Raw genomic sequence first — 25,615 nt, forward strand, 5'->3', positions numbered from 1 at the left:
TAACTAGCCATACTCACTTGGTTTTACAGTAAGCTACCACACAGACGATGCCCACCACAAGCAAGGCAACACAGATTCCCGTGATGGTTAAAACTCTCTTCTGGTAGAGCTCTTCTGCTTCTGCAAATGGAGAGAAAGAAACCAGTTACAAATGGGCTCCAGCACCAGGGATGCATCTGGCTGCACAGGAACCAGCACTGTGTGTGGGTAAGATGGAGAACAGGGCTTGGTCAGACCTCCTGCCAATCCACTGCCCATCTCTAATAGCTGACCCAAACCTGAGACCAGCTGGCCCAACTTTACTCAACCCTCAAGAGACCTTCACTCCTTTTGTCTCTCTGCACCTTTGCCCTGTCTCGCTCAGTAACTCACCCCTTCTGCACTCAAACACACTTCTTGCTTTCTCTTCTTTTCCCACAGCATAACTTGGTGGCTAATCTCAAAAAGCCCCATGACTCCCCTCTCCCTTCCAGCAGATCCCCCCTTCTCGATAACTTAGTAGCCTACCAAGGAAGTCCCCGAGCATCCCCCACTCACCACATACACGCATGCCCTGTGATGCTCTCATCACAGGCTCTCTGCTCTGACGGACTCAGAATGCCTTTTCCTTGCAGCGGCTGCATGCCCTGGAGCTCAGCAGTGTGCTAGAAACCACCGAGCAACAGGCCCCAAAGCATGTAGGTGCTGAAAGGGACATCCTAAACCAGTCAAAAAGCACAATGAGGATGGAAAAGTGATAGCGTGTTAGACAAAGAAAAGGGAGTGGAGTAATTGAAATACAGTAACCAATTACAGTTATGGACTTTTAATGAAACCCTAGGAAGCGATTAATTCCATTGCACCAGGTAACTCAGATGCACACACAAAATTCAAGCAGCATGCTGCTGCTTCTCTCAAATATCACCATTTGTTATGGACCACCTTTCAAACCAGAAAAGTCAGTCGCATCAAAACCCAGACCATGCTGGAAGTGAGGTAATTCATTCACATTAATCAAAGCTCCAAGGAAATGCTAGGATGTCACTTGCAGTGTAACTGAACTACACCTAGGCAGCAATCACACAGCAAGGAGACCTCTTCCTCTGTGGCTAAATCAGAGCAGATGCTCTTCTTCGCCACACCCAGCAATCTCCACTGAGATCAGCAGAGGCAATCTGGTTCTCCAGCTGGATGACTGACAGAAGGATTCAGTGCACAGCTGCCACGAGCATTTTAGTTCAGCATCTATGATCGATGTCCTCATGCCCCCATACTATGTGTTAAAGTTATTGGGGTTTGTGCCTTCTTTAATATTAATTGAAATATTTTTTTCATATAGATTAGGCAATAAAACTCATGCCATGGTTGCTGTGCTCAGCATCGTTCATCATGCTACACTAAATACCTTGAATGGACTATATGATATCCCCAGTGCCACCAAACAATGAAATACAAAACCGGAAGAGAAACAGGTCTGGTCCCAGAAACCCCTGGGACTAGACTTTAGCAAAAAAGGGGGAAGCAGTGAAACATTCCAGATAATTGAATATTTAGACCAATTTCAGCTTGCCATTTTAGGAAGGAAAAAGTATTTTTGGAAGCAAAAAAAGTGTTTAAAAAAAAAAAAAGTCTCTTTCTAACTCTCAGGATGGGAGTGAAGAAAGATTTGCTAAACAAGGGCTGAGAACGACAGCCCCGGCATGAAGATGCAAAACATAATCAGCAGAGCTTGCTTCATGCTTGTGCTGCAAAGCTACAGTTTAAATAAATACATTTCCATGCATTTTGTTTGTGCACTGGCCTTTGGCTTCATGAGGTGCTCAGAGTGCCAGTGGAGTTGCCAGGAAAGCAATGTCCCACTGTTCACTAGAGAGGTGGGCAGCTGAGAACCAGGTGGAGCTGGCATGGGGAAAGAACTGACTCTGGGGTGAAACACCTCCTTCAAGGACGTGTTTCCCTTGCATAGATGTGCTATTCCAGGCATCAGCAACCATGGCAGACAAGTTTTCTTGCTCTTGCACACCTTTGGGACCTGGATTCCAGCTGTACAGCACTTTTCTTCAGACAGGAGTTTCAGAGATTTTATCAGAATCAGGAAAACCAGCTAGGATCATGGCCTGGTTATGGACAGCACTGGGCAAGAATTTTGCTACTACCTAGCAAAAACTACTTTTACAAAAAAAAAAAAGGCTGGGCAGGAGGTCAGTTTTCACCATGGACCCATCCACGAAGCCAATTTTTTCAAAGATTCTTCACCAGCTATGCTTTTTGCTACAAAGACTTTTTTTCCAAGCATAAATTGTTCCCTTTGAATCATGGAGGAGGGAGAAAAAGTGAAGCCATCAAAACTATGGCTTTTTTTTTTTTTTTAACCTATTACATACATGGCAAAATTTTTTGCCCAAGGCTCAAATGACAGCCTCTGTTCTGGTGATCATGTCAGTATGGTACTCTGACTCTGGCATGTCTGACTTTCCTGAACCTTCACCTGAATTGCATGGGGAATGTTTCAGTTCATCAGAAATGCAGATTTAGCCTCTGTCTTGAGCTGACAGCTCTGCTATGTGAAGTAGTGAAGTGTGAGGCTGTGCATCACTGCTGCAAAACTAAAAATTAAATGACCTGCTGATAGTAATTTAGCTTGGCTCCTAACATCTCATTAAACATGATGTTTGATAACACAATATCTCCATGTTGCACAAAACCATCTCAACAGTGAGAGAAAGAAAATAAGAGAATGCATACTACAATTTTGTATTTGAGAAGGTAAGATCCTGGAGCAGGACTTGTCCATTTGTGTCTCTGTGCTCTACAAACACCATGTCTTCAGCAGCAGCAGCATCACTCTACAGCAGCAAACACTATGAACAAACCATGTGGTGCCACATAATGCTGACAATCACAGTCCAGCCAGGGATGTCACAGCAACGCATGAAAGTGAAAGACGAATGACAGAGAAGAGCTGACTGTAGACTGAGAACAGGATGTGTGCGGTTCTGCGATGACATTGAGAATGGATGAGGAAAAGGACAAAAGTTCAACAAAAAAGGGATGTCAAAAATCCTCAATTTTAAAGTTTATTTAAGTGTATTAGCATTAGCAGCACCACTTTCTCTGAAACACCTGACCACAAAATGCACACATTTTCTGCAGCAGGGAAGAACTGCTGGGGGATCCACACTAATCCTGGTGGATCAGGCATGCAAAAAACAGAGGAGACAAGTTTCTCCAGCTTCAGCTAGTGCATATCCCTCCACCTCAGGGACCCAAGAAGACAATTTAGGATCCAGAAGTGAAAGATTGGTGTCCCCATACCTCTAGCAAATTGAAGCGTCTTCATGTGAAGATCTGCTATGGCTGACATTGCCGGGTAAATGTTTTTAAGCTAAGTGATAAAGATAAATCTCTCTGCTCTCATCTGACCAAGCCCTCCCTGCGGTTGGCCTCTACACTCAAGGGAAACCTAGCCTCAAGGATTTGATTTCCCAGGTGCTTACTCAAGTGGTACTTGATATATTTCTAAAAACAGACTGAGGAGAATGGAAGAAAAATAATATGATTATGAGCAACTGGGCAGGAGCAGGTAATTGCCCAAAGGGGATATTTTTAAAAGCATTTAAGTTACTGCAGTATTTTTCCAAACTTCACCTTGCCACCATGATGCTCAGCACTACACCCTCTGCTCTCATGGGAGACTACAGACTTCCCTGGGCTCACTGTTTTCTAGACTAACTTGTCTCATGCCACTTTTCTTGGAACAATTTCCTCCAAGTCAAGAACCAAAATAAGCTGCTAACCTTTGGGAGGAGGAATGGCAAAGCTCATCCTGACCCTTCACAGGATCCAGTGGAGGTTCGTGCGTCTAGGATGGCAATTTCTATAAAAGCCGTGATCTTCCTAAAATTTGCCTTCCTGTTCCTGGAATGCCTGCCCATTCCCAAGTGGTGCCTGCTGGCAACCTTTTGGATGGACACAAACTCCAGCTTTTCAGTTAAATACACAAAAGCATGTTGAATGAGGAGACGTATGGCAATTGTAACATCCCAGTCACGCCACACACACCAGGCTGCTGCTTGAAACAAAGAAAAAAGTGCTGCTAAAAATACACATACATTTTCATAGGTTTACATTTAGATTTTGTGTTTTGCTTTGTTTAGGTTTTTTTTTTTTTTTTCTTCAATCCAAACATCTATCTTGGTGCCAGGGAAGAGAACAGAACAGGTGATTTTTTAATCATCCCATTAAAGCCATAAATATAATGTGGGCAGCTCTTAATGGCTTCTGATTAATAAATGAATGGTTGTTCCATACCCTTTAATTCAAATCCAAGATGCTCTGCCAATGCAGAAAGAAGACAAGGAAGAGAAAGAGAAAAAGAAAAACAGGTCTGTCAGAGATCTCTAATATACAAACACACACACTGTGCAGTTACAGCAGATTAGCTTTTCGGTAGGCTTAGCAGCAGTTACACAGAAGACAGTGTATGCTTCAGAGCATTTCAGATTCCCACCAGAGCTTATATCTTATGTAAAGAAAGAGCCAAACAAATTGCAGTGGAAGTTAATTATGAATTCTTTTAGTTAATTATGAATTCTTTTGAGATGAGCCATGTTTGTTAGTACCTGATATGGAATTCACAGTTTAGGCAGAAAAAAAAAAAAAAAAAAAAGAAAAGAAAAAAAAGGTACACTTGTTCTGAAACAACTCCTGGCAGGTCAAAACACAGCAACTGCATGAACCTGGTAAAAACCATTCACTTACTTTCTACAGGCAAAATATGCCCTGCATGGTTTCACACGTCCCTCTCTGCCTGGGGGCCTGTGCACCAAAGAAAAGCGCTGGGCAGACAGATGTGTGGGCACTCATACAGGGCCCTGAGGCCTGCCAGCATGATTCTGCTGCCCACAACCTCAAGTCTGGTCTCAGATGCACAGTGTCATCTGGCAGCATTGCCTGTAAATCACCTGATGGCGTGTCAGTTGTGTGAGCACTGTTCTTGGCAGTACAGATCTGCAGTGAACCACTGATGTCACAAGTGATTAGTTGCCTGGGCAAGGCAATGAATCCCTTGCAGATCTAAAAGTGTAAATTGCACTGAAAGTTTCCCTCAAGTCTATGATCTTCCAAATTTCACTTCTGCTGTGGTTCTGCATTGTTTTAGAAACAACTAGCATGCTGAAAAAAAACCAAATTGGAGCATCTGCTTTCAAATTCACATTCATTACAAGTAACATTGCAGTTCACCTTGCAGAGATAGTGCTAAGCGAAGTAGTTTACCTAATGAATCAATAATGCAGCTATCCAGAATAGGTATCCTGAAATTTTAGTAATTTTCCTGGTACAGACCTCACCTAAAGACAGGCTTTCTTACATAAATGTTGAAGTTCTCCATACTTATCATTGTACACAACAGTGAGCTCTGCTGTTCCCAGTCACCATACAAACAAGATTATTTGCAGCTTGGAGACGTCCAGATTTATTTACTTTATTTTCCATAGGAGCTGCTTTTTGCTGCACAAAAATATTGTCTTTCTTTTGCAATGCTGTTCAAAATTTAGGCAGGGGGAAATCAGCACAAATCGTTATGGAATGTGTAAACACATTTTCTAAAGCAGGTTCTTGTCTTCAAATCAATGCTGATGGGGTTTTTTGCGGGGTGGGAGTTGGGAGGCACTGGGTTTTTAAAAATTTTGTATGATTTAAAGGCCACAAAACCTGGCTGCTCTCTGTTTCATGTCTCACATTTGTGCAAAAGGAATAGCAAACTCTACCATGCGTTTCACAGTCATTTTGTACAAGTTGCAGTGACATGGACCAATGTGGTGGGCAGCAGAGAACCGGACAGAATGCATTCATCCTAAACCTCTTGGGTTATCACATCTAGCCTTGACCTTTTCCTAAGGCATGCTACCATTATACACACAGTTTCACCTAACACTATGACAAATGCATGTAGAGATACATTAAATTTCATAGAATCATAGAATCGTTTAGGTTGGAAAAGACCTTTAAGATCATCCAGTCCAACCATTAACCTAACATTACCAAGTCCACCACTAAACCAGTTAAGGGTAGAGTAGCAATTCCATGTTTCCTGGCTTGGTGGCTGGATTATTTATAATGAAAGTAAAAACTAGGAATCATTAAGATTGGAAAGGACCTCTAAGATCTTCATCTATATATCTATGCTATTGATCCATTTGATAGCTGCATACTGCCTATACTGTCACATTTCCTCCCTGTTCCAGGATTTGCTGCAACATCTACAGTTACAAATGGATGCCATTCAAAATATTTTCATGTTTTTTTTTTCAAACTCAGAAATGCCTGTGCAAACAGAGATGGTGGGCAGGACCTGAGGAACTTTAGCCTTCCCATTGTCCCTCTCACATCAGAACTGTAGCTCCCCAACCCCATGGAGCAGATACAGCCAGCTGGCTCACTGGATCTTAGCTACAGGTTCCCTGAGCAGGAGAGAAACTATGCAACCATGCAGCACCTGGAATGTATGTGCCTGCCTATGCCTACAAACCCACTGGTAGCTTTGCAGATAGAGGAAACCTTACCCCAACCTATGCTCCTGCATCTGATGTCCATGGCTACTCAATACATCTCTATCATCATTTCAGGCTACAGACATTGCTTCTGTATCACCCGTAACTGAACACATCAAATAGGGAGCCACTCTCCCCTTCCCCTGCTCAGGAGTTCCTCCCAGCCTGGGCAGGTATTGCCTTCTGTGCTGGGACAGTGAAGGAGGACACTCTTCAAGAGTAGGCTGGGATTTGGAGTGTTTGCCTCTTCTCTAAAGAAGAGACTGTTCAAAATTATTCAACATGGTACAATCCAGAGGCTAACAAGATGGCCCCAGCTCCAGGAAAAACATTGCTTCAAAATGTAATTATCCTGTGTTCAGCAGAGGGGTATCATCTTCACAAACATGGCTTACCACATAGTGCGTGCCTATGTTATATCAACAACATACCACTTGGTAGAAAATACATTTGAGAAGTCAAAATTTCTCCTAGAGACAACAATTTATTTTAGTCTGGAGCAAAAGATATTTCTGACTGCATACCATGTTTGAAAGAAGTCTCCTTTGTTTTTTTAAGAGGTTCATCAGGAAAAGTAATACATCTTTAAATCTTTGGGCTATATTTGCTGGTAGGTGGAGAAGATGTTCAGCATTACGTGTAGCACCTGCACTGTGTCCTGCAACAGTTTGGTCAACCTGCATTTTACTCACCCTCCCAGTTAGACTGGCAGTCTGACAGACTTGGCTGCTGGGGATGCCTGGAAACCTTTGGACAGCAGTCCCCCTCTGCAGCCATTAACCATACAGAGGGAAGCATGAGGTCCAGGTAAGTCCTACAGCTCCTCCAGACGGTGATTCACTCTGTGCTGATAGAGGTGGTTGCAATGGTATTGTATCCCAGGCTTGTGGCAGAGGGAGCCTTTCGGATAGCTAAAATTAAATTGATGAATCCCATCTGTAGAGACAAACTGATACATGCCAGGAGTGCTGACCAAGTACAGCAATACTCTCCAACTCCCAAGGGACAAGCTCCATTGGAAGGAATATATCCAGAGGCTACCAAGCAAATAAATTACAGTGAGATGGCACTGAGATGGTAGCTCTAGGCTGAGGAAATGGGCTTATTATTCTTCTCACATCATCAACCTTCTGTCTGAACTCCTCACGTGCTCCCTAGTCATGGCAAGGAGTTAGGGCTGAGCACCCTGAACTGCTGTGAGAGTCCCCAAACTATTTGAAGTGGGGACATGTTTTTTGGAAAATGTCATTCCAAATGTGTCTGCTGAACCTTTCTGAAAATGTTGGACTTAAGATAGAACCCATTCTTCCTAATGCAGCCATCATTGTTAAGAAAACTATTTACTAGCCTCTTTAATGCATTACTTTAGAGTATTTATGTTACTTCTTGTACCTAAAAGCTAAGCTAGGCTATTCTGCGTTGATCCCAAAGGAGACTGGACCAGTAGTTTGGAAATGTTCAAATACCTAACTATTGTATGTATGACAGAAGGCTGTCCAACAGAGAAAGGCAGCAGGCATGGGAGAGGAGGAAGGGAAAAGGGAAAAAATATGAAAGAGATGACAAAAATGTTTCATTTTCATACTCTTTATCTCAGCTGCAACACATCTGCATGGGATTCAGGTTAGATTCCATCACCCAGATTGGTACCACTCAGCTGTTCAAAGCAGGGCTTGCTGAAGAGTCAAGTGATGCATGGACCTTACACTCAAGTCCTCCAAAGGTTGACATTCAGCTGAAGTGGACTGAAAGAAAAAATTCAGTTGGATTTAGGTGCTACCAGTAGGGTGGGTACTCTGTGGACCCGCTGTCACAAATTTCATGGTGGATTTTTTTCTCATCATCTGACAGAAGACAAAGTCCTACACTTACTTGATCTGCAGTGACTTTGTGACTATGTTTTTCTCTATAATGTTTTTTACCTGTTTTAGAAGATGAACAGACAAAAATATTTAATCTAAAATACCCTTTATAGGAGTAACACCTCAAGACAAGATGGCTCTCACTGAACTGTAGATTTATAGGATCATTAAGAAGGATAAAAGCCTTAGCAAACAGCTGTGAAAACTGGGCCTGTGCTCATGTGGACTTCAGGTTGCCCAAGAATGTCATTAAGATGTTTAGTTACTGTATGCATTATTCCCCGTAAACATGCTTGGGTCCCCCAGAGGGATATCTGGGTCACAGACCATGCTCCAAGGCATGAAACAAAGTGGAGAATTAACATCTGAGGACCAGCAAGACAGACTATTGATAATAAATTGTCCTGACGAGTAATACTTGCAGCACCCTGGTCCAGGCTTCCCCCAGGGTGTACAGGGAGCAACGCATGACAGTCCCATGATGCTGGGGACAGAGGACACTGTGCTTGTGTTAAGGGCTGGGCAATATGTAGGATCTCCAAGTACAGAAAGTCTGCAAAATTTCCATAACCTGCACAGCCATTTAGCTTGTCCAGTACTGTATCAATAAAAATAATTTGGTAGGCCTCAGGAGTCCAGATACATAACAATAGAGTATTAGAAGCTGCTGTGGATTAACATGCAATTAACTTTAGGAGATCCCAAAGGGTAACCTGTACTGCCATCAAGGGGGGAGGAATAACCCTGTTATGATAAACCACAAACACCCTGTAATTACCTAGCCACACCACAGCATAGTCATCACCCTGTAATGAAGTGGTCAGCAGTTATCATGTTATCATGTCATTGAAAGGAAGCTGCAGAATGTTTGTGGAATTTAAAATCCTGCTAAATATTGTTTCACGGTTCAGATGAGTAAAAGGTGGAGGAGGAAACAGAAAGGCAGCTCAAAAAAAGAAATGTTCTTCCGCTTATCATTTTCATATCACAATCAAAGGTAGGAAACTACTGCTGAATATTGAAGTGAGGTGAACAGAGAAGCTGAAATTCAGCTATAGACCTTCCCATAAGAGCTTGAAGTGGTGCATTTATCCCTCTGTTCACGGGGACACTTCACCTCAGTGTGAGGAGCAAGCATCCAAAACCCACCTGTCAGAAGGGTCACTTTTTGCATGTCAGGGTGATGACCAACACTCGTCCAGCTGAAGCCTGGTGACTTCAGAGTGAATGGGACCATTTGTCAGAAAAATAAGAAGCCTCTCACCCAATAAACCTACACTGCTTTCCTTCCACGACAGTTTAGTCAGCAGCATTGGAGCTAGTTTGTGTGCCACTGTGGGAACTTGTGATTCTGTTTCCAGCCCAGAGAGCCTGATATAGACACTGCAAGTAGAAACAGCTGATGCTTTTCTGGCTGGAAAGGTTCTATGAAAGCAATTTCCTTGGAAAGAATGACTGATGGGAAGACCCAGACATCCAATCTACAGGAAATGTGTTAAAATAGGGCAGGAATCAAGCTGCTAAGATCATTACACAGATCACACCCAGTGACCGTGTGGTGAATGCTCAAGAACAGATGATGGTTCTCATCTCAGAAATACCCGTGCTCATCATCTGTTGTTGGAAGGAATCTGTAATGCCTATCCAAGGGAAATGTCCTGCCGCACAGAAAATCAATCAGAAGCCAGACCCATCACACCAAACTTTTGATGGCTACAGTTAGGGAGTCCTGGGAGACATATCAAGCTGGGAACTCAGTATACGCTTTCATATCTGTGTCCACTGCAAGCAGAACTGACCAGATAGTCTGTGACTGCAAGACTAATTTCTCAGCTCAAGCTCTTCTTTTCCATGTTTCTAGATGACTACATTGAGTACCATGCAACCATCCCCTTCAAAAAAGGGATTTGATGCCTGCATAACAGAAACTCAGGGGAGCCCAAAGTTGAAGAGAATGCTTGCTCTCCCAATGGATAGCAGAAATTGCTGCTCTGTGCTTCCAAAGCAGACCAGTAGGAAGACTCCAACTATGAATTAAAATTCAATTTGTAAAGAAACCAAGAATGAAATATGGGGCAAAAATGGAGACTATGCTAGATTACATCGTATATGAATGTCAGCTCTATTCCAGGATGTTTACAGGCAGGCTACAGACTTCAAATTTAATTAGGTCACAACGTAGAAAATGAAAATGTTTCACTAAACAAGAAGATGAATAGTATGACATTTGTCCTCTAGATCAGTGACAATTATTGTGGGAGATGAATAAATAGCAAAGTTAAGATGAAATTTCAGATTCCATGGACAAGAGACAAGCATAAACATAAAACTTCATCCCAAATTTCTAAATTGTTCCATAAATTGCAAGTGGAAAGAATCCAAATGTACGGACTTAGGCAAGGTATAAATGTTCCCACTCACGATGTTTAACTTTCAGTATCTCAGCCCCACCAGGAATGAAATAGCTGCCATCGTGTTTTACAAAACCTTTACAACCAGCCAATCCGAATTTATTAGTAAATGGCAATTTATTAGTAAACTTCCAGCAGGGTTTTATAAAGACCTGAAAAGTGTCTTGTAGAAGAGAGAAGATAGAGATAGATCTTGATCTGGTGTAGATCAGGCAGCTATGAAATACAGGTGCCAGCACAGCTTTAAAAAAAAGGTTTCTTAAAAGGAAGGATGATTTTGAACATGCTTCTGTCTTCTGGAAGGAGCTGCAAGACATAGTTATGCCTATGAAGCTGGACCCAGGAGACAGCTGTCAATTGGATGAGTCTCCAATACCCACTAGAAGCTCTCATATCAGAAAGACTTCCTGACTCTTTTGTGATATTGCTGAACTTTTCATCCACATGTGCCAGCAGAGATGAAGATCTGACTGCAAAGGCAAAATAGTCCCTGGGTACTAATGCTATGGATTCATTCAGGCTGTGGATCAACAGTTTGATGTGTTAAACTTCTGTTCTCACTAGTGCATGGATAGCCAGAGATGTCTGTGATCTGTGACTCTGTAGGTACATGCACCAGGGCTCCAGGATAGACATCTGACAACTAAACCTATGAGTTTGTACTCATCACCCTCAGCACCTCTGGAGCATAAGACATCTCATCCTGATGGCAGCACTGGAGTTCAATTAGCCAAATTCTCATCATTGGGTGCCAAACCCTCTGCAGTGACTATGAAGAGAGCCTAGGGATTGGACTCAGACCTCTAACACAGATGTCTAAAATCCCACTGAAAAAATAATGAGGGTCTGGCTGCATTATTGCTGCAAAGGGGGGGGCAGGGAGAACAGGGGTCAGAAGACAAGTTCATGACATGAACTCAGACTGCCAGTACAGCTGGTTACTCCTTGCCTGTGCATTGGATTCCCCATGGCCGGGGTCAGGGAGAATTCCTGCTTTAGGTCACATTTTGGAGTTAGGATCTCCCAGCTCTCTGGTTTCATCAGAGTTACTTCGTAACTGCAAGACTTAACTCCTGAAACTAGCAGACTTTACCATCATATGTACAATGCGGTATATATATTAATTATGTCTGTAACTATAATTGTATGCAGACAGAGAAATATGAAGACCTTGATGTGAAAAACATTTTAGTAAGATGATTTAATCACTCATCACCCATGGAAATAATTTTCCATATTCTCATCTACCAGGGCATTCGCCTTTTATGTAGTAATTGCAGACAATCACTGTCCCCTCTCCTTCAGTCTAAATTAAAACTGCTTTAAATGTTTTGTTAATGTCTCTCAGTTATATTGTACACCTTCTATAAGGCTTTCCTTTTACAGGTTAGTTAACACCTAGACAACATGATCTAACCTTGATCCATCAGCCAATTCCTTATGCGTGGATGGAGAAGCGTGCACAGAGACCAACTGAGACCAGTGAAATTCCATACAGACAAAAGGGATCTAACCAGGCTTAAGTCAGGACATCTTTTTCTTCTCAGATATGTACCTTTCAACTATTTTAATCTCAGTGAACGTGCAGTTGTTTGCTCTGACATCTCTCCTTCTTTCCTTCTTCTGGTAAGTTTTCTGTTTCGATGAATGTGGGAAAGCCATCTGTCATACTGTCCTAAAACTGACCTATGATAAACAGGACAAAGTTTTTAATTTTCCCTGTGAGACTTTGCCCATACTTACTGGATGCTGGATTACTATGCGTCAATGTCTCAAAGGCCCTCATCTGTGTTGCTGCCACTTAACAGGTTATTGTCCGTCTGCTGACTGACAGTAGCCAACTGTTTGCAAATACCTAGCTGCTGCTGCACAAAATAAACGTGCTGCCTTGGATCTTCTTACGGTATGAGCCTTGCTAGAAAACAGACCATCAGGGTGGCTTAGACTAATGCAGGCTTAGCATAAAGGCAGGCTTAGAGACCTGACACAGCCAGCTCTGCTCAGAAGTGGCACCTTGTTAGGCCAGAGCGATGTTGTCTGTTTGCACTATGCATCCATTTTCTCAGATAAGTAGTTGTTTTAGCATGCTTTGCTTTTTTCTCCGGTATCTCAGCACATTTCCCATTACATTTGCATTACAATGCAAGCAAAATAAAATGTAAACTCCTTATAAGCAGACAGGAACACTTGAATTCTGCTGTTGCAAATTCCTACCTAAAGCAAATGCTATTCATCCAAATAAGGGCTGAGCCAGGACAGACTGGTAGCTAGCGCAATAACACAATTCCTAGTGAGTTCCTCTGTACCAATCTGTTAGAAAATAGCAACAATGTGAGCACGATATAGAAAAAACCTCCATCTTTAACATTTCCTCTTCATTTTCAAGCAGTAGGGTATATACCCAGAATGTTTGACAGTAGACACTTGGTCATATGCTTGTAATAACAACATAGAGAAACATCACATGTGAGAAAACCTGTCTAAATACATCTGATTTTTACCTTTATAATTACAGTGATCTAGCAGGTATTTTGGACAGAGAAAAACAAACCTCCAGAGCTACCTGTCAAATAGACAATTATAGCCTGAACTCCTAGAGAACATGGGGAGTTTTACCTGAGCAAAATCAGAATGAGGGTTTAAACTGGTGAGATTGGAAGCTGCTCCCAGAAGGAAGATACACAACATCTGGCATCATGCTGGGATGCTGCACCATCTCCATCTCTGGCCCAAAATCAGCAAAGTATCTGCCATATCTTTTCAGAACAGCATCTTAAATTTAGTTCACTTTGCAAAGACTCTCATTCAGCCCTGGGATATACCTACTAAAAGTAATATTGTGATATTTAATATTTATGTTAAAGAATCAGAAGGCTCCAATCTATCTAAAATATCCCAGATGCATTTAAAACACCACCAGTGTAGCTGTCATTATTTACTATTTAAGTATCTGTCAAGTTCTGGCAATGTTCTCAAAACATGAATCAGGACAGAGCTATTTTAATTCGAGTGGAAATGCCTGAACCTCATTTAATCTGTTTCAGCTTTTGACCTGTCAGAACCCATATGGGATGAAGCACTGAGTGAATTATAGAGCAACAGCAACTTCTACTGTGCCCTAATTATTGATTAAAATAGAAAGTAAGCATTTGCACAGTCCACACTCAAGTGAAATGCCTTTCCTATTCAGAAGAACAGCAGGTTCAGTGCATGATTTTCTGTAGTGTTGCTGCTTTATATATTACCCAGCTGTGACCTGAAAGTGAAAACAGCTATAAACACATATGAATCATCATCTTAGATGATTTTTATCCAAGTTCAGACAGGTAACCTGGATTGTTAAGAGTTATTACCTTACTATCCTATGGTTAAAGCAGAATTGAGGTAAGGAAATGTACATGTGTTGGTTTTAAAGTTGGCATTGCTCCTCTAACACATGAATAAAATTTAAACAAATCTCATTCCCATAACAAGCTGGATTCTGCAGACTGGGGAAAAAACACATGTTGTTCACTCTTGCCATTAATGTTCTGAAAAGGCATTTTCCTGACATAAAACTAATTTTCATCCCTGTTTTGGTTTTGCAGCATGGTAGCAATAATGTTTAAGCCTGTTGGACACCACCTCATGAAACATCCTACAAATCAGCTTCATCACATGAGCATCACACTGCTGTCTGCAGCTGGGGTCCCTGACACCATGGGCTTGAAAACAGAAAAGAAACCCTTTTGCATCAGGTTAAAGATCAGAACATTTTGGTTTGTCATTTTAAAAAGAGCTTACTTGGATGTGTTTAGTCTGAAAGAATAAATCAATGGAGGTTTCAGCTTTGGAAGCCAAGTTGGAACAAAAGGCAATGTAAAAACATCAAGTTGTCCCAAGGGCCTCACAAAGCTCATTTGCATCTTGTCTGTATACTCTGTAGAAAGGAGTCTAATGCGAGCACTTGCCAGCTATTAGCACGTGCTAATGAGACTCCTGCTGAACATCCAGTTCAGGATGAGGACTGCAGGATTTCTTACAGAGCTGGGAGAGGGGGTACTGGGAATCAAGGAGTCATCATGGAGCCGCATTTCTTCTCTGGTTCCCACTGATTAAAGCCTCTTTTGTGGCTCTTTTTAAAAAGCCTCTTTTTAAAACCACCATTTGTGGTGGTCCAAATGGCCAGCATGGAGGCAGGATGGGTCACACAGTGGGTCACACAGAGGGTCACCATAGCCAATTCCCTGCACTGTAAGGGGCCTCCTTTCAGGTCAGTCCTTACCCAGACCAGGATCCCACTGATGCTGGGACACTGTCTGAATATGGACCTTGAAAAATTATCTGCCTTGAACAAAACAAGCTAATGATGTCTATAAGCGAGGCATCTCTGGAGACCTAGAGCCTGTAGGAACTGGAAGCTAGAAATCGGGAAGCACTAAGTGCAAGGGCTCTGGGGTATTTACATCCACTGAATACAAGGTCAAAGGGTCAGTCACTGTAATTAGACACAACCCCATATGCAAGGCTGTCCAACCCCCTAGGAGAGACAGGAACATCTTTGTGTCTGGGAGGGATATAGTTCGGGATGCCCAGTCAGCAGATTTAGCCTGCATGGCACTGAGGCGTGGGAAGCCCTGAAACAGTGGCAGCCACCAGCGTGACCTCTGGGGCTCCAGGCATGCATGTGTGCCCTGGAGCCTTTGGGCGTGCTCCAGGATCTGACTCCAAGCCAGCCTCCAACCATCTCAACTGATGCTTGGTTTAGCTTCTGGAAACAGAAACACAACACTACCTCGGGGGAAATTTCATTACAGCCTGTGCTGTGATTTTCTCGGTACAGAGAGACTCACACAACCCCTTGCAAGAGTCACAGGAAAATGTACATGTCTTGCACTGCACAACATAGTCCATCTTGAGACAGTAATGCTAGCAGATACAGCTTATCACACAGACTGTTCTCACACAGCACACCACATAACCTTGTGCCTTATTTGCATTTTGCATGAAAGGAGCAAGCAACATTAAGTTCAATCAGAAATGAAAGCAGAACCCATTCTAACAAATGGGGAGATAACAAGAGCCCCAGTTTTCCTCTTGGACACGATCACAAGCTCCTCTTGCAGCCAAGCAGAGCTGCGAGTGCACAAGATAGGAAGAGGGCTCTGGGAGAACAGAAGAACCTGCTTAAGGACATGACACAGAGCTACAATAACCAGGGAGAGAGAGAAGTAGAAAGAGACATACTGGAGAAGCTGACCATTGCGAAATGCTGACACCGGTCTCCTGTGAATTCGATCGGACACCTACCGGAAGAAAGAAAACCAGAAAGAGAGAGATACAAGATAGCAAAATGACACCCAAACAGACCAAACTGAGGCCCCTTCTGATCCCTTCCACGACTCCTATCCATCTGCTTTCAGCCTTCACCCTTACCTGCATCCCTAAGCCCTAGCCCAAAGCTGACACCAAGAGCCATCCCTGACTAGACCACTCTACATCCACCGCTGTGCCCAGGAGGTTTTAAGTAGTGTGGTGCATTTTTTGTCTTCAAACATACTTTGCTTAGGATCTGGCATGTACAATCGCAAAGGCAGTTTCTCCAAACATCTCTGTCCGAAGAATCCATTTGGACATCTGGAGGGGAAAAGGGGAGAAATCACAGAACATGTCTGGCACCATTCTTGAGGCTAAGGTCAGAAATAAAAAGTGCATTGTGATGAATGGAAAAAATAAAAGCTTTACACGCATATTTACTCTTTGCTTTGTTTTAACCGGGCACCTGCAACATCAGCATTCCAGCCTTATTTTTGGCCTGGGTCTTCAAGCAGCCAGCCAAACCCCTCCTTTCCTCCTCTGCCTGCCTGCTTCCTTCTCACCTGCTAGAAGCATCAGCTGGCAGGAAGATTGAGATGGGCTGGACACTACTTTCAGAGGCTCTCCTTGGAGCTGCTATCTAGACAAGACTGGCAAGAGGCACCACAGAGCAGTGAGCAGCTGCTCAGGTGACAATGAGCATTGTGTATGGCAAGCATCTTCCTGTTATTACCCCAGAAGTACCCACAGGATGTTCCAGGGAAAAGGGTTATGTTGTGGTTAGAGAGAAAGCATGTACAGAGTCTCTGTGTTAACAGAGATAAAGAAACAGGGAAGAAAGATGCTGCCCAGCTGAAAGACTCTCTCAGGCTATCCCAACCAATGTTACATGATGGGCTGGGATGTGCCAGCTCATGGGACACCAGTTATACATTAGCATGATGCTGCAGTGGCAGGTATGGCACCCTGCAGACAAGGGCCATGAGGCACGTGCACCGGCTCATGAGTAAGCTCCCTGGAGTAGCTCCCAGGCTAAGCCAGGTTTGGGGAGCACAGGGGCATGGGCAGGGGTGCAGCAGGAGCTGCTGAACCACGCACGGTGCAGCAGCACCCACACACTGTGTTGTGACCCTCCGCAGCTGAGGGTAAGCCTGGGAAGCAATGGGAGCTCAGCTGTGGGTGGTCAAACGCTTCTTCCCCAGGCACTTATCTCTCTCCCTCACTTCACATCTTTTCTTATGGCCTCCTTGGATAGTCCCTCAAAGTTATGCCTAGCTTTCTTGAAGTCCCAGCTCTTACCTGCCTGTCCCACAACTCCCTCCCTCCCTCCCCAGCCAATCTCTCCCTCCTCTGAGCTTAAGAGGGTTTTATCATTATAGCTAGCATCTTAACATCTGCTTTCCAACTTTTTGGGGTAAGCAGGGCTGCAGGTCCTGGGCCTCATACACGTCAGACCTTCCTTACTCTCAGCTGCCACCCATAAGATCACACTGTCCCTTATACCCCAGCTGGTCAGCAAAGAAGGGACTGAAAGATGTCTCAGCAAAAAGGACATGGACCAGAGGCCCGAGCCTGAGGTCAATGGCTTAGCTCCCTGCTGGTCCACTGCAAAGGACAGCAAGCAGCCGGAGCAGCCTCAGCACAGTGTCACATGACTGGTCCCAACCTGCACATATGGTGGGGTGGAGCGGGGCAGGTCCAGGTCCAAGTCCCACGTGCTCAATGCCAGCCCCACTTGGGCAGAGCAGATCTGACCCTTACATGCCTCACAAAGGTACACTAATGCTTGCTCCCAGTCTGTGGACACAGCAAAGGGGATGAGGAAGGGATGGCTTTGACCAAATAATGACCAAATATGACCAAAGCTTTGTAGTTCCAAAGCTTGTTGGCAGATTAGTTCTGTACTGTTGCTCAAGGGCTATGGCAGTATTTGTTGTTCTTGACAGATTTATGTTTAGACGGCACATTACAGATATGCAACTCCAGTGGCAATAAAAAGAAGTCAAGAAGAGAGATTAATTTCTGCTTCTCTCTACTTGCTTAAAGGAACACAGACAGTTTTTTTCAGCAACTGTTTAGTTCCCTGGGGGGGCAAGGTAGAAATTAGTGAAGTCTTCCCTATTCATTATGACCAGAAAACCTTGACTTTTAATAGTTCTCCCTCATCATGGACATACACTGATCTGGGCCAGCAGGTGGGAATCACAACATATGAGGGAGCGCTAGGGGCTCTCAGCAGCCTCACCAGCTGTACAGACCAGGGGTACACCAGCCCATCTGTCAGATACAGACTTCTCTAAGCTGGAGGGCTCCTCTCCAAAAAGGAGAGGTGAGATTCAGCTGGGGTCTGGAGAAGGGCTCGAGGAGGCACCAGATGGCTAGGCACAAGGCAGGACAGGGTGTAAAGATCTCCCAGCTGTGGCAATGGACATGGCTGGTGACATTGCCCCAGTGCATAGAGTCTAATCCCTGCCTGGAGACCTGCATTAACACTCCTGGGGGGTAGGGGCTGGGGCATTTGCTGACACACTGATACACCACTGCCAAAGGCTCCTAAAGGAGGCCATCTGCTTGTGGGATGGCCTGCTGGTACTCCAAAGGTAGTCTGAGCCTAAGTGCTGGATGCCTACAGGGGACCTGCAGACACACCTCTGAATCCAGCATGATCCAAGGAGAAGATATAGCCAATAAAAGTCTGCATAATCTCTCCATCCCATCTACCGTCCTTCTCCACCTCAACACCTCCACAGCTCCAAACGTGTCCATCTTTCCCATAAAGAATGCATTTCCCAGTTCTCCAAGACAGGGTGACCCACATCCAGGGGACATTTCACCTGCTGTCCATCTCACAGAAGAAAGCTTTGGAAGGCCCTGCATGACTGACGTGGCTTTGGCACTTGATTTCTTGCTGGTTTTCACTGCAGTTTTCGTAGGTCTGCACTGAGAAAAAAAGCTGGTGCACCCTCACTGCCCATGACCAAAACTGTTTTCTGTGCTACACAGTATCTGTTTTTTGAGAGCTCTACTACCACCTCCATGTGGGAGTGTGCTGGGCTGCACCCCGAACTGCCTGAGGAGAACTTAAGGGCATGGCTCTGCATGAGGCTTCACTGAATTCCCTAGTCATACACTTAAGTTTCTCAGTATCCAAGTCACTTTTGAAACTGGAAATTTGACTCCCTGGTCAGGCAATATCTTTGAAAAATTGACCCTCTTTTCTCATTCTTGGATGTTCATCTTGGAGCACAGGAAAAGGGGGACATAGCAGTAATGTTGTTTCAACACATTACCCCAGCCAGCTCCCAAGGAAAGCCCAGTCCAAGAGGTTACAATCAGACATGAGGCCTGTTGACCTTCCCCGGGATGAAGCAGAGGAAGCTGGTGCTGGGAAGTGGAGTGAAGAATATGTCCTGCTGGCAATCAAAGAGCACAAACCTGAGGCAGCTGGGTGATGCAGACTCACAAGGACAGCCCTAAGGAAGCATGACTTTGGAAAAACCTGTAAGAGATTGCACTGGTGTTTGAACAAGACATTCAAAATAGGTGTCTTCCCAATCCTTTTTGAAGTTTATTCATCACCACTGGTAGAGTCATGAACTTATTCACAAGAGTCTTCAGAATTATCCAGTTTAGCTTGCAACGTGCTGCCCATTTGTCTGGGATCTGAGATTTCATGTATGTTGTAAGCACACCGAAGGGTCTCAAGGGTGCTGCTGAATGAAGCAAACATCCTACCCACCTCAAAAGGGGGCACTTTGTCTGAAAGGAGCTAAAACTGTCTCAGGCACACATCTGCAACAGGTCAGCCAAGGCTGGAACTTCAGTGTGACTGAAGCTGCATGCCATTAAGGAAAGACTGAAAATTGCATGAAAACTGGTGGAAGGAAATAAAAACCCAGAGAAAGAAATTGGTGAGAAGTGAAAAAGCAAACCAGAAAAGTGTCAAAGAAGCTTTGATGCCATGACAGCTACCATATAGCCCATCTTCAGATCTCCGCAGTCAGCCTAGCGTGGGTGGGGAGCTTTCTAGACAGAAGGCAGTAGATAACTGTCTTCTTTGTGCCTATGACAGCTCAGGCTTTTAATCTTTAGTTACTAGTGAATCAGCACTGGGAAAAGTGACAGAGAAGAAGACCTCATGAACATGAGCACCTTCTGTCACCTCCCAAGCTAGCATACAGGCTGTCAAGACACGTGTGCCCTTCTGGTGTCCCTGGGTTCTGATTCCTCATAAGCAAGGCTGTTGGCAACAAAAGTGACCAGGAGACCTTTGAAAACATGCCATGCTCATGGTTCCTTTTTTTTTTTTCGCTGTCTCCATACTTCTGGGCTGGTGAAGATGATTCGGTTTTTATTACTATGGCTCTAGATGTGGCTTCTAGGAAAGAAATTTCAAGCGTGCATGGCACATTAGTCTCCCAGTCTGGACAGGAAAAGCAATGGAAAGCACCCTTTCTGCATGCAGAATCTGCTGCCTGTGGTAAGGGCTTCTGGGCAGCTCTTCTTCAGTGGCCAAGCATATGGCCTGAGGGACATACCTGAAAGTTAAGGCTCACTAAGGTTGAGAGCGATGAGATGGTCCTTGAGCATGGCATCCTTCCTCCTGCCCATTTGACCCTAGTCTAGAGGTTTTGCCTGGCAAAATGGAGTCCCTCCTCCTTTTGAAAGCTCTTGCAAGGACTACACAGATGGTGGACTTTTCCTGCAAATATTACCTTTGGACTTCCTGGTCCACTCACTGGTGTCATGGAGGCCCAGCAGGTCTCTCCTCAAAGGCCAAGGGAAGTGGACAAAGCTGTGACTGTAGGAACAGTCTTGGGGAAGTACAAGGCTGCACTAACCTCTTTCAGATAGCACCTTATCCCCTCTCTAGCCTGTGTGGAGAGCCCCCAAGACTGCCCTTGCTTAGCTCCATGCCTCTGTGCCTAACCAGGTGCATGAAAATTAAAAACATTGCCACATCTGAAAATTCACTACTTGCAAATGCCATCAATAAAACTGGTCAGGAATTTTTCTGTCCAGATTCTGTTGGTGCTGGAAAATGTCCAATTCTTTCAGTTTTGACTAATTCCTTAAGACTTTTTTTTACCCCATTTCAAAAACATCCACAAAGTTCTGCTCTTGGGTCCAGGATGAATTGCAGTTAAATATTTACATGGTAAAAAAAAAATGCAGTAAGATGATCAGCCAAGTAAAGCATCTTAAAAAGTACAAATGAAAATGGTTTGAATAACCCATTTCTATGTTGTTTGCAGAGCACTTATTTATGAAAATTGAGAAACTTTGACCTTTTGCCCTGTATCAGGGTAGAGCAATAATTATTGTTAATTATTATTTGCTACTATTAATTAATAACATCATTATCATAACATTCCTGCTGGAAGCAAAACTTTTTCTGGCCAGCTGTTGATCTAAATCTTGCAAAGGTTGGCACATTTTCTTTGGTCCCCCAGATCTTAATTAAAGTATGCTAAATTTGGTAGCTCTCATAATGCAATCCATTTTACAGAAGAATGCAAATGAGCAGGTGCTTCAAAATAATGGGATAAGAAGCTGTAGCAGAAGGGCACAATGCACTGATATAAGCAAATGGAGAAATGTTTCAAGCATGTTGCTTATTTGCGTGCAGGGCTGAAAAAAGACAGTTCTGTCATTGTCCCCTGACCAGTCCCAGATGATCAGGCTCTGGAGAGCCACAAAAGGCTGGACTCCACAAAATCGCTGATAGGAAGAAAAGAAAGTAACCAGAATAAATGCAGAGGCCTTATCCAGAGCAGCTAATCAAGGCATGTTTGCTGTATAGTAGAGTCCAAACCACAGGGACACCCACTTCTCGGCTCAGTGAAGATAACAGTACAGCTCCAACTGAGTTGTGGGAGCTCAGCAGGATCTGCTCTGTTCTCTTCACTGAGCCTTGCTGTTGCAGGATCAGCTTCCACACTCTGATGGCTCTCAAGGGTCTGCTATAGTTATACATGCATTAAAAAGGACGCATTGAACAGGATGCATAGATGGGCCACTTGAACCCGAAAAGGTACCTGATCTCATCACCCAAGATAAACAGCATGCAAAACCCAATGAATGAGTCCTGGCTGGTTCAGAAGATTTGGAACAGGATGTGGAGATTTTCACCCCTAGCTCAGCAGTGTGGGCTCTTCATTTCCAAGGATGTTGCAACACCTCCCTGCAGAACTGCTCATATATCCACGGCAAAGTGACATACTTGTGGTTGTGCAGTATGCAACTTGTGCTGACCAAATCAGTAGAGTCATTGAGAGGGATGGCATATCTCCTGACACCACAGGGGAGCTGAGCAAGCTGTGCTGCAAGGAGGACCACAGCCATATGAGATCAGCCTGATGTTCACCCCTTTGAATGGTGCTCTGGAAAAGCACAGGGGAGCTGGCAATGTGGCTAACCCTTCAGAATGATCTTTCCCCTTTCCTGGTAAAATCTGCAGGAAACAATATACATGGAGAAGGTAAGCAAATGTGCTTCCAGGAAGTGAACATGTAATTTTGTAAATTGGTGATTTGCATAAATCAACTAGTTTAAAAATTAACTGATCTTTTCTTTTTCACTTTGTTTTGGTTTTTATTCTCTCCTTGACTTTCACTTTTAGTCTGAGGTCCTCCAGGCCTCTGACCTTACCCTCTCATGCAACACAATGCTCTCAGCCCAAACCCAGAGAGTGTGTTTATCTGTCAGCATTTGTAAATCCTTCAGCCTGACTCTTGCAAGCACAACTAGTCCAACATGATGGGGGGGAGGGGGATGTTGCTCTACAAAGCTCTTTAAGTCTTCTGATCCCATGCAATTTAGGAAGATCCTGGCCCAGGGTACCAGCCACTTCGATTACATCAACCACACAGAAGAGTCACAAAGCGCATTTAAGTGGTCAGAGAAGGACTGTGCAGTGATGAGACTTGGCTTTGTTTCTTTGCTTGGCTGGGAAGACCCCAACTGCAGATAATGTGTGCCAAGACCTAACTGGGAAAAAGAGTATTTCTGATGTGATACACATGCTAGCACAAACCCCTGGGCATGGCACCCAGCAATAAAAGATTAGAGCAGCCTCAAACTGCTCTAAGTTGTGCCAAGAACCCAGTGGGCTCCAGGACCGAGGCAGACCCAAGATCAGAGGCTGCTAGCCATCCCAAGCGCTATGTTCATCTGGACACAACAAAACAGTCACTGCTCTTTTGTGTCCCAGCCCAGCTCAAGTTCTTGAGACTTGCTTGTATGCATCCCTTCTGCAGGCACTGGAATTTACTCAAACTTGCCACTTCCCTACAGTTATGGTGAGAAACCAGTCCAACTCATAAGGCTTCTCTGAGCAAAATGGTCTGGAGAAGGGTTGAGAAATTCTTCCTGACAGCAAGAGGCTGGAGCTTTTTAATTTACTAGGGCTGTTGAGTCAATTCTCTGTGTGTGTGGCTTAGTTGTTTCCTGGGTTTATGCTGAAAATTTGCAGAATATCTGAGGCAGATAACACTTCTCCCATCTCACTTCCAGGTGGTCTGTTTGCAGAGTCAGGGTGACAGGACAGACTGTATCACGTTCAGGTTTCCTTTGACTCTAGCTTGTGTAGAATTTACTTCAAATTAAGGACAAAATTATGCAAGCACACAATCCAAAAAAGACACAATTTCTAGAACAGCCCCAAGTGCATTCTGAGCTCTTCCCTGGTGAAGAAAACACATAGTCCAAGGACTAGGTGAAGTGTATTGAAAAGGGATGGAGGAGGTGGGTTTACAGGCAAACAGTTTGTTCCCCAGAATTTAAAAGACCAGGAGGAACATGTTTCTGGGAAGCCTGTTAAAAAATAATAATAAAAGGCCAGCTGCCAATTTAGGTGATATCTGTAACAAATCAAGCATAAGTCACTTCAGGAGAAGAAATCATTTGAGAACCCAGCTGCTCCTTTTGTTCCAGAGTGCCAGGGGTAACATCTACAGGAAGGATCTCCTATGCTTGTGGACAGCTGCAAACAATGAAATCCACTCCAGGAAGATGATTACAGGATGGTGGCAGGTAGTGAACAAGAACACTCTAAAATTCTGTTTTCTGATAGCTGGTGTTGGAAAGGCTGGTGACGTCACACGGGTGCCAGGGTGCTAGAATCTCCTTAGCACTTGGTGAAGTAGGACTGCAAGCTGGTACACAGTGCCAGAAGACCCCTGCAGGGCCCTGCTGACTCTAGTCAGAATAGCAACGTGGGAACAGTGCCAGACACATGTGTCGTTCCTGGCTCAAGATGCTCTTGTTTGATCTCCAAGGTATTTGAAGAGGTTGTGTGCAGAAGGACGTATCAATCTGCTCCATGCTCATGTCTCAGAGGCATGGCATGGCTTGAGGAGCAAGGCTGGCTCCCATGTTACAGAGTTCAAAAATACAGGTCAAAGCCTGCCTCTTTGCCTCCTCTAGTTTCTCCTCTGAATCTGTATCATTGTATCTTTCACAAACCACAGCAGCAGATCTCTTGTCTTGGTGCAACAAGGAAGCCGTGAAACATTTCAGCATTTTGCTAGTTCACAGGCAGGCAAATGTGATGTCCATTTACCCATCATCAGCCTTCCCCAAGAATTGTCCATGTTATTGGGAAAGCCATTTTATGGGAAACACTGTTTTCAGTTCAAATGCTTCTGCATTCCTCAATAACTAATTATTGCCCTCTGGAGTCCAGAAACTCTAAAATTACACCACTTCAAAAACCAGGATTTCTTATCTTCAGTCTACGATTTAATGATAAAAACACCCAAGGAGAATGAACATCCAGATTCTATATCTCCTCAAGCAGTAAGATCAGAAATGACTGCACTGCATGGAAGGCACTTGGGTCCCCTGGGTTCCTGTTAACATAGAACTGTGTTTTCTGGCAGATGAATAGTGACAGTCCAGACCTTCAAAACACCTCCTTTTGGTTAACACTTTGCTGCCCTTCCATACACACCTATTCAATTTCCATCTGGTTTTAGCAATTTGTATCTTGGGACTCATCAGAAAAAGAAATCATTTTACCATCTGCAAGTAAGGAATTAAGGCTTTCAAATGATATGAAATAATTAGGTCTGTTTCATATGGCACATAAAATCTTAATGGAATCCATCACTGAGCTTCCCCTCTGTTCATCAGCTATCATAGCAGCCTGGTTTGAAGGTAGACTGTTTCTTCACACAGATGCAATTACTTTTGTTAAAACAGTCTATCTGCTGAAGACACTTGATAACTACCACATGTGTCCTTCATTAGGAAAAAATGGCACCTTACCATTATAGCTGCATATGACAGGAGCTCAGGTAACTCTTGAAATTGATCCAATTTGAAAAGTCTTGATCTGGATTCTGGTTCTTCCCAAAAGAAACAGCCTTGAGATCTATGCTTTTGACACCACTACGTTGCTTACTGATAGATATTGATTCATACACTCCTCCAGGCTTCAAGAGTTCAGCCCTCCCCAGCATGGAAAGACTGGCACTGCTGGGACTTCCTGGGGCTACAACTACACCAGAAT

At 43.9% G+C, this 25,615-nt stretch overlaps 1 protein-coding gene across 1 annotated transcript in view; it reads right to left on the reverse strand.

The window, feature by feature from the left end:
- Positions 1–25,615, reverse strand: part of NRG2 (neuregulin 2) — a 181,483-nt gene that overhangs the window by 7,445 nt on the left and 148,423 nt on the right. The window contains exons 6-8 of the mRNA XM_075715376.1: positions 16,033–16,091; positions 4,291–4,314; positions 18–120 (exon numbers count right to left, since the gene is read on the reverse strand). Coding sequence (XP_075571491.1) covers positions 18–120; positions 4,291–4,314; positions 16,033–16,091 — 186 coding nt within the window. The remainder of the gene's footprint in view (positions 1–17; positions 121–4,290; positions 4,315–16,032; positions 16,092–25,615) is intronic.

This window comes from Pelecanus crispus, chromosome 8 (genome assembly GCF_030463565.1).
Source record: "Pelecanus crispus isolate bPelCri1 chromosome 8, bPelCri1.pri, whole genome shotgun sequence".
NCBI classification, from domain to species: Eukaryota; Metazoa; Chordata; class Aves; order Pelecaniformes; family Pelecanidae; genus Pelecanus; species Pelecanus crispus.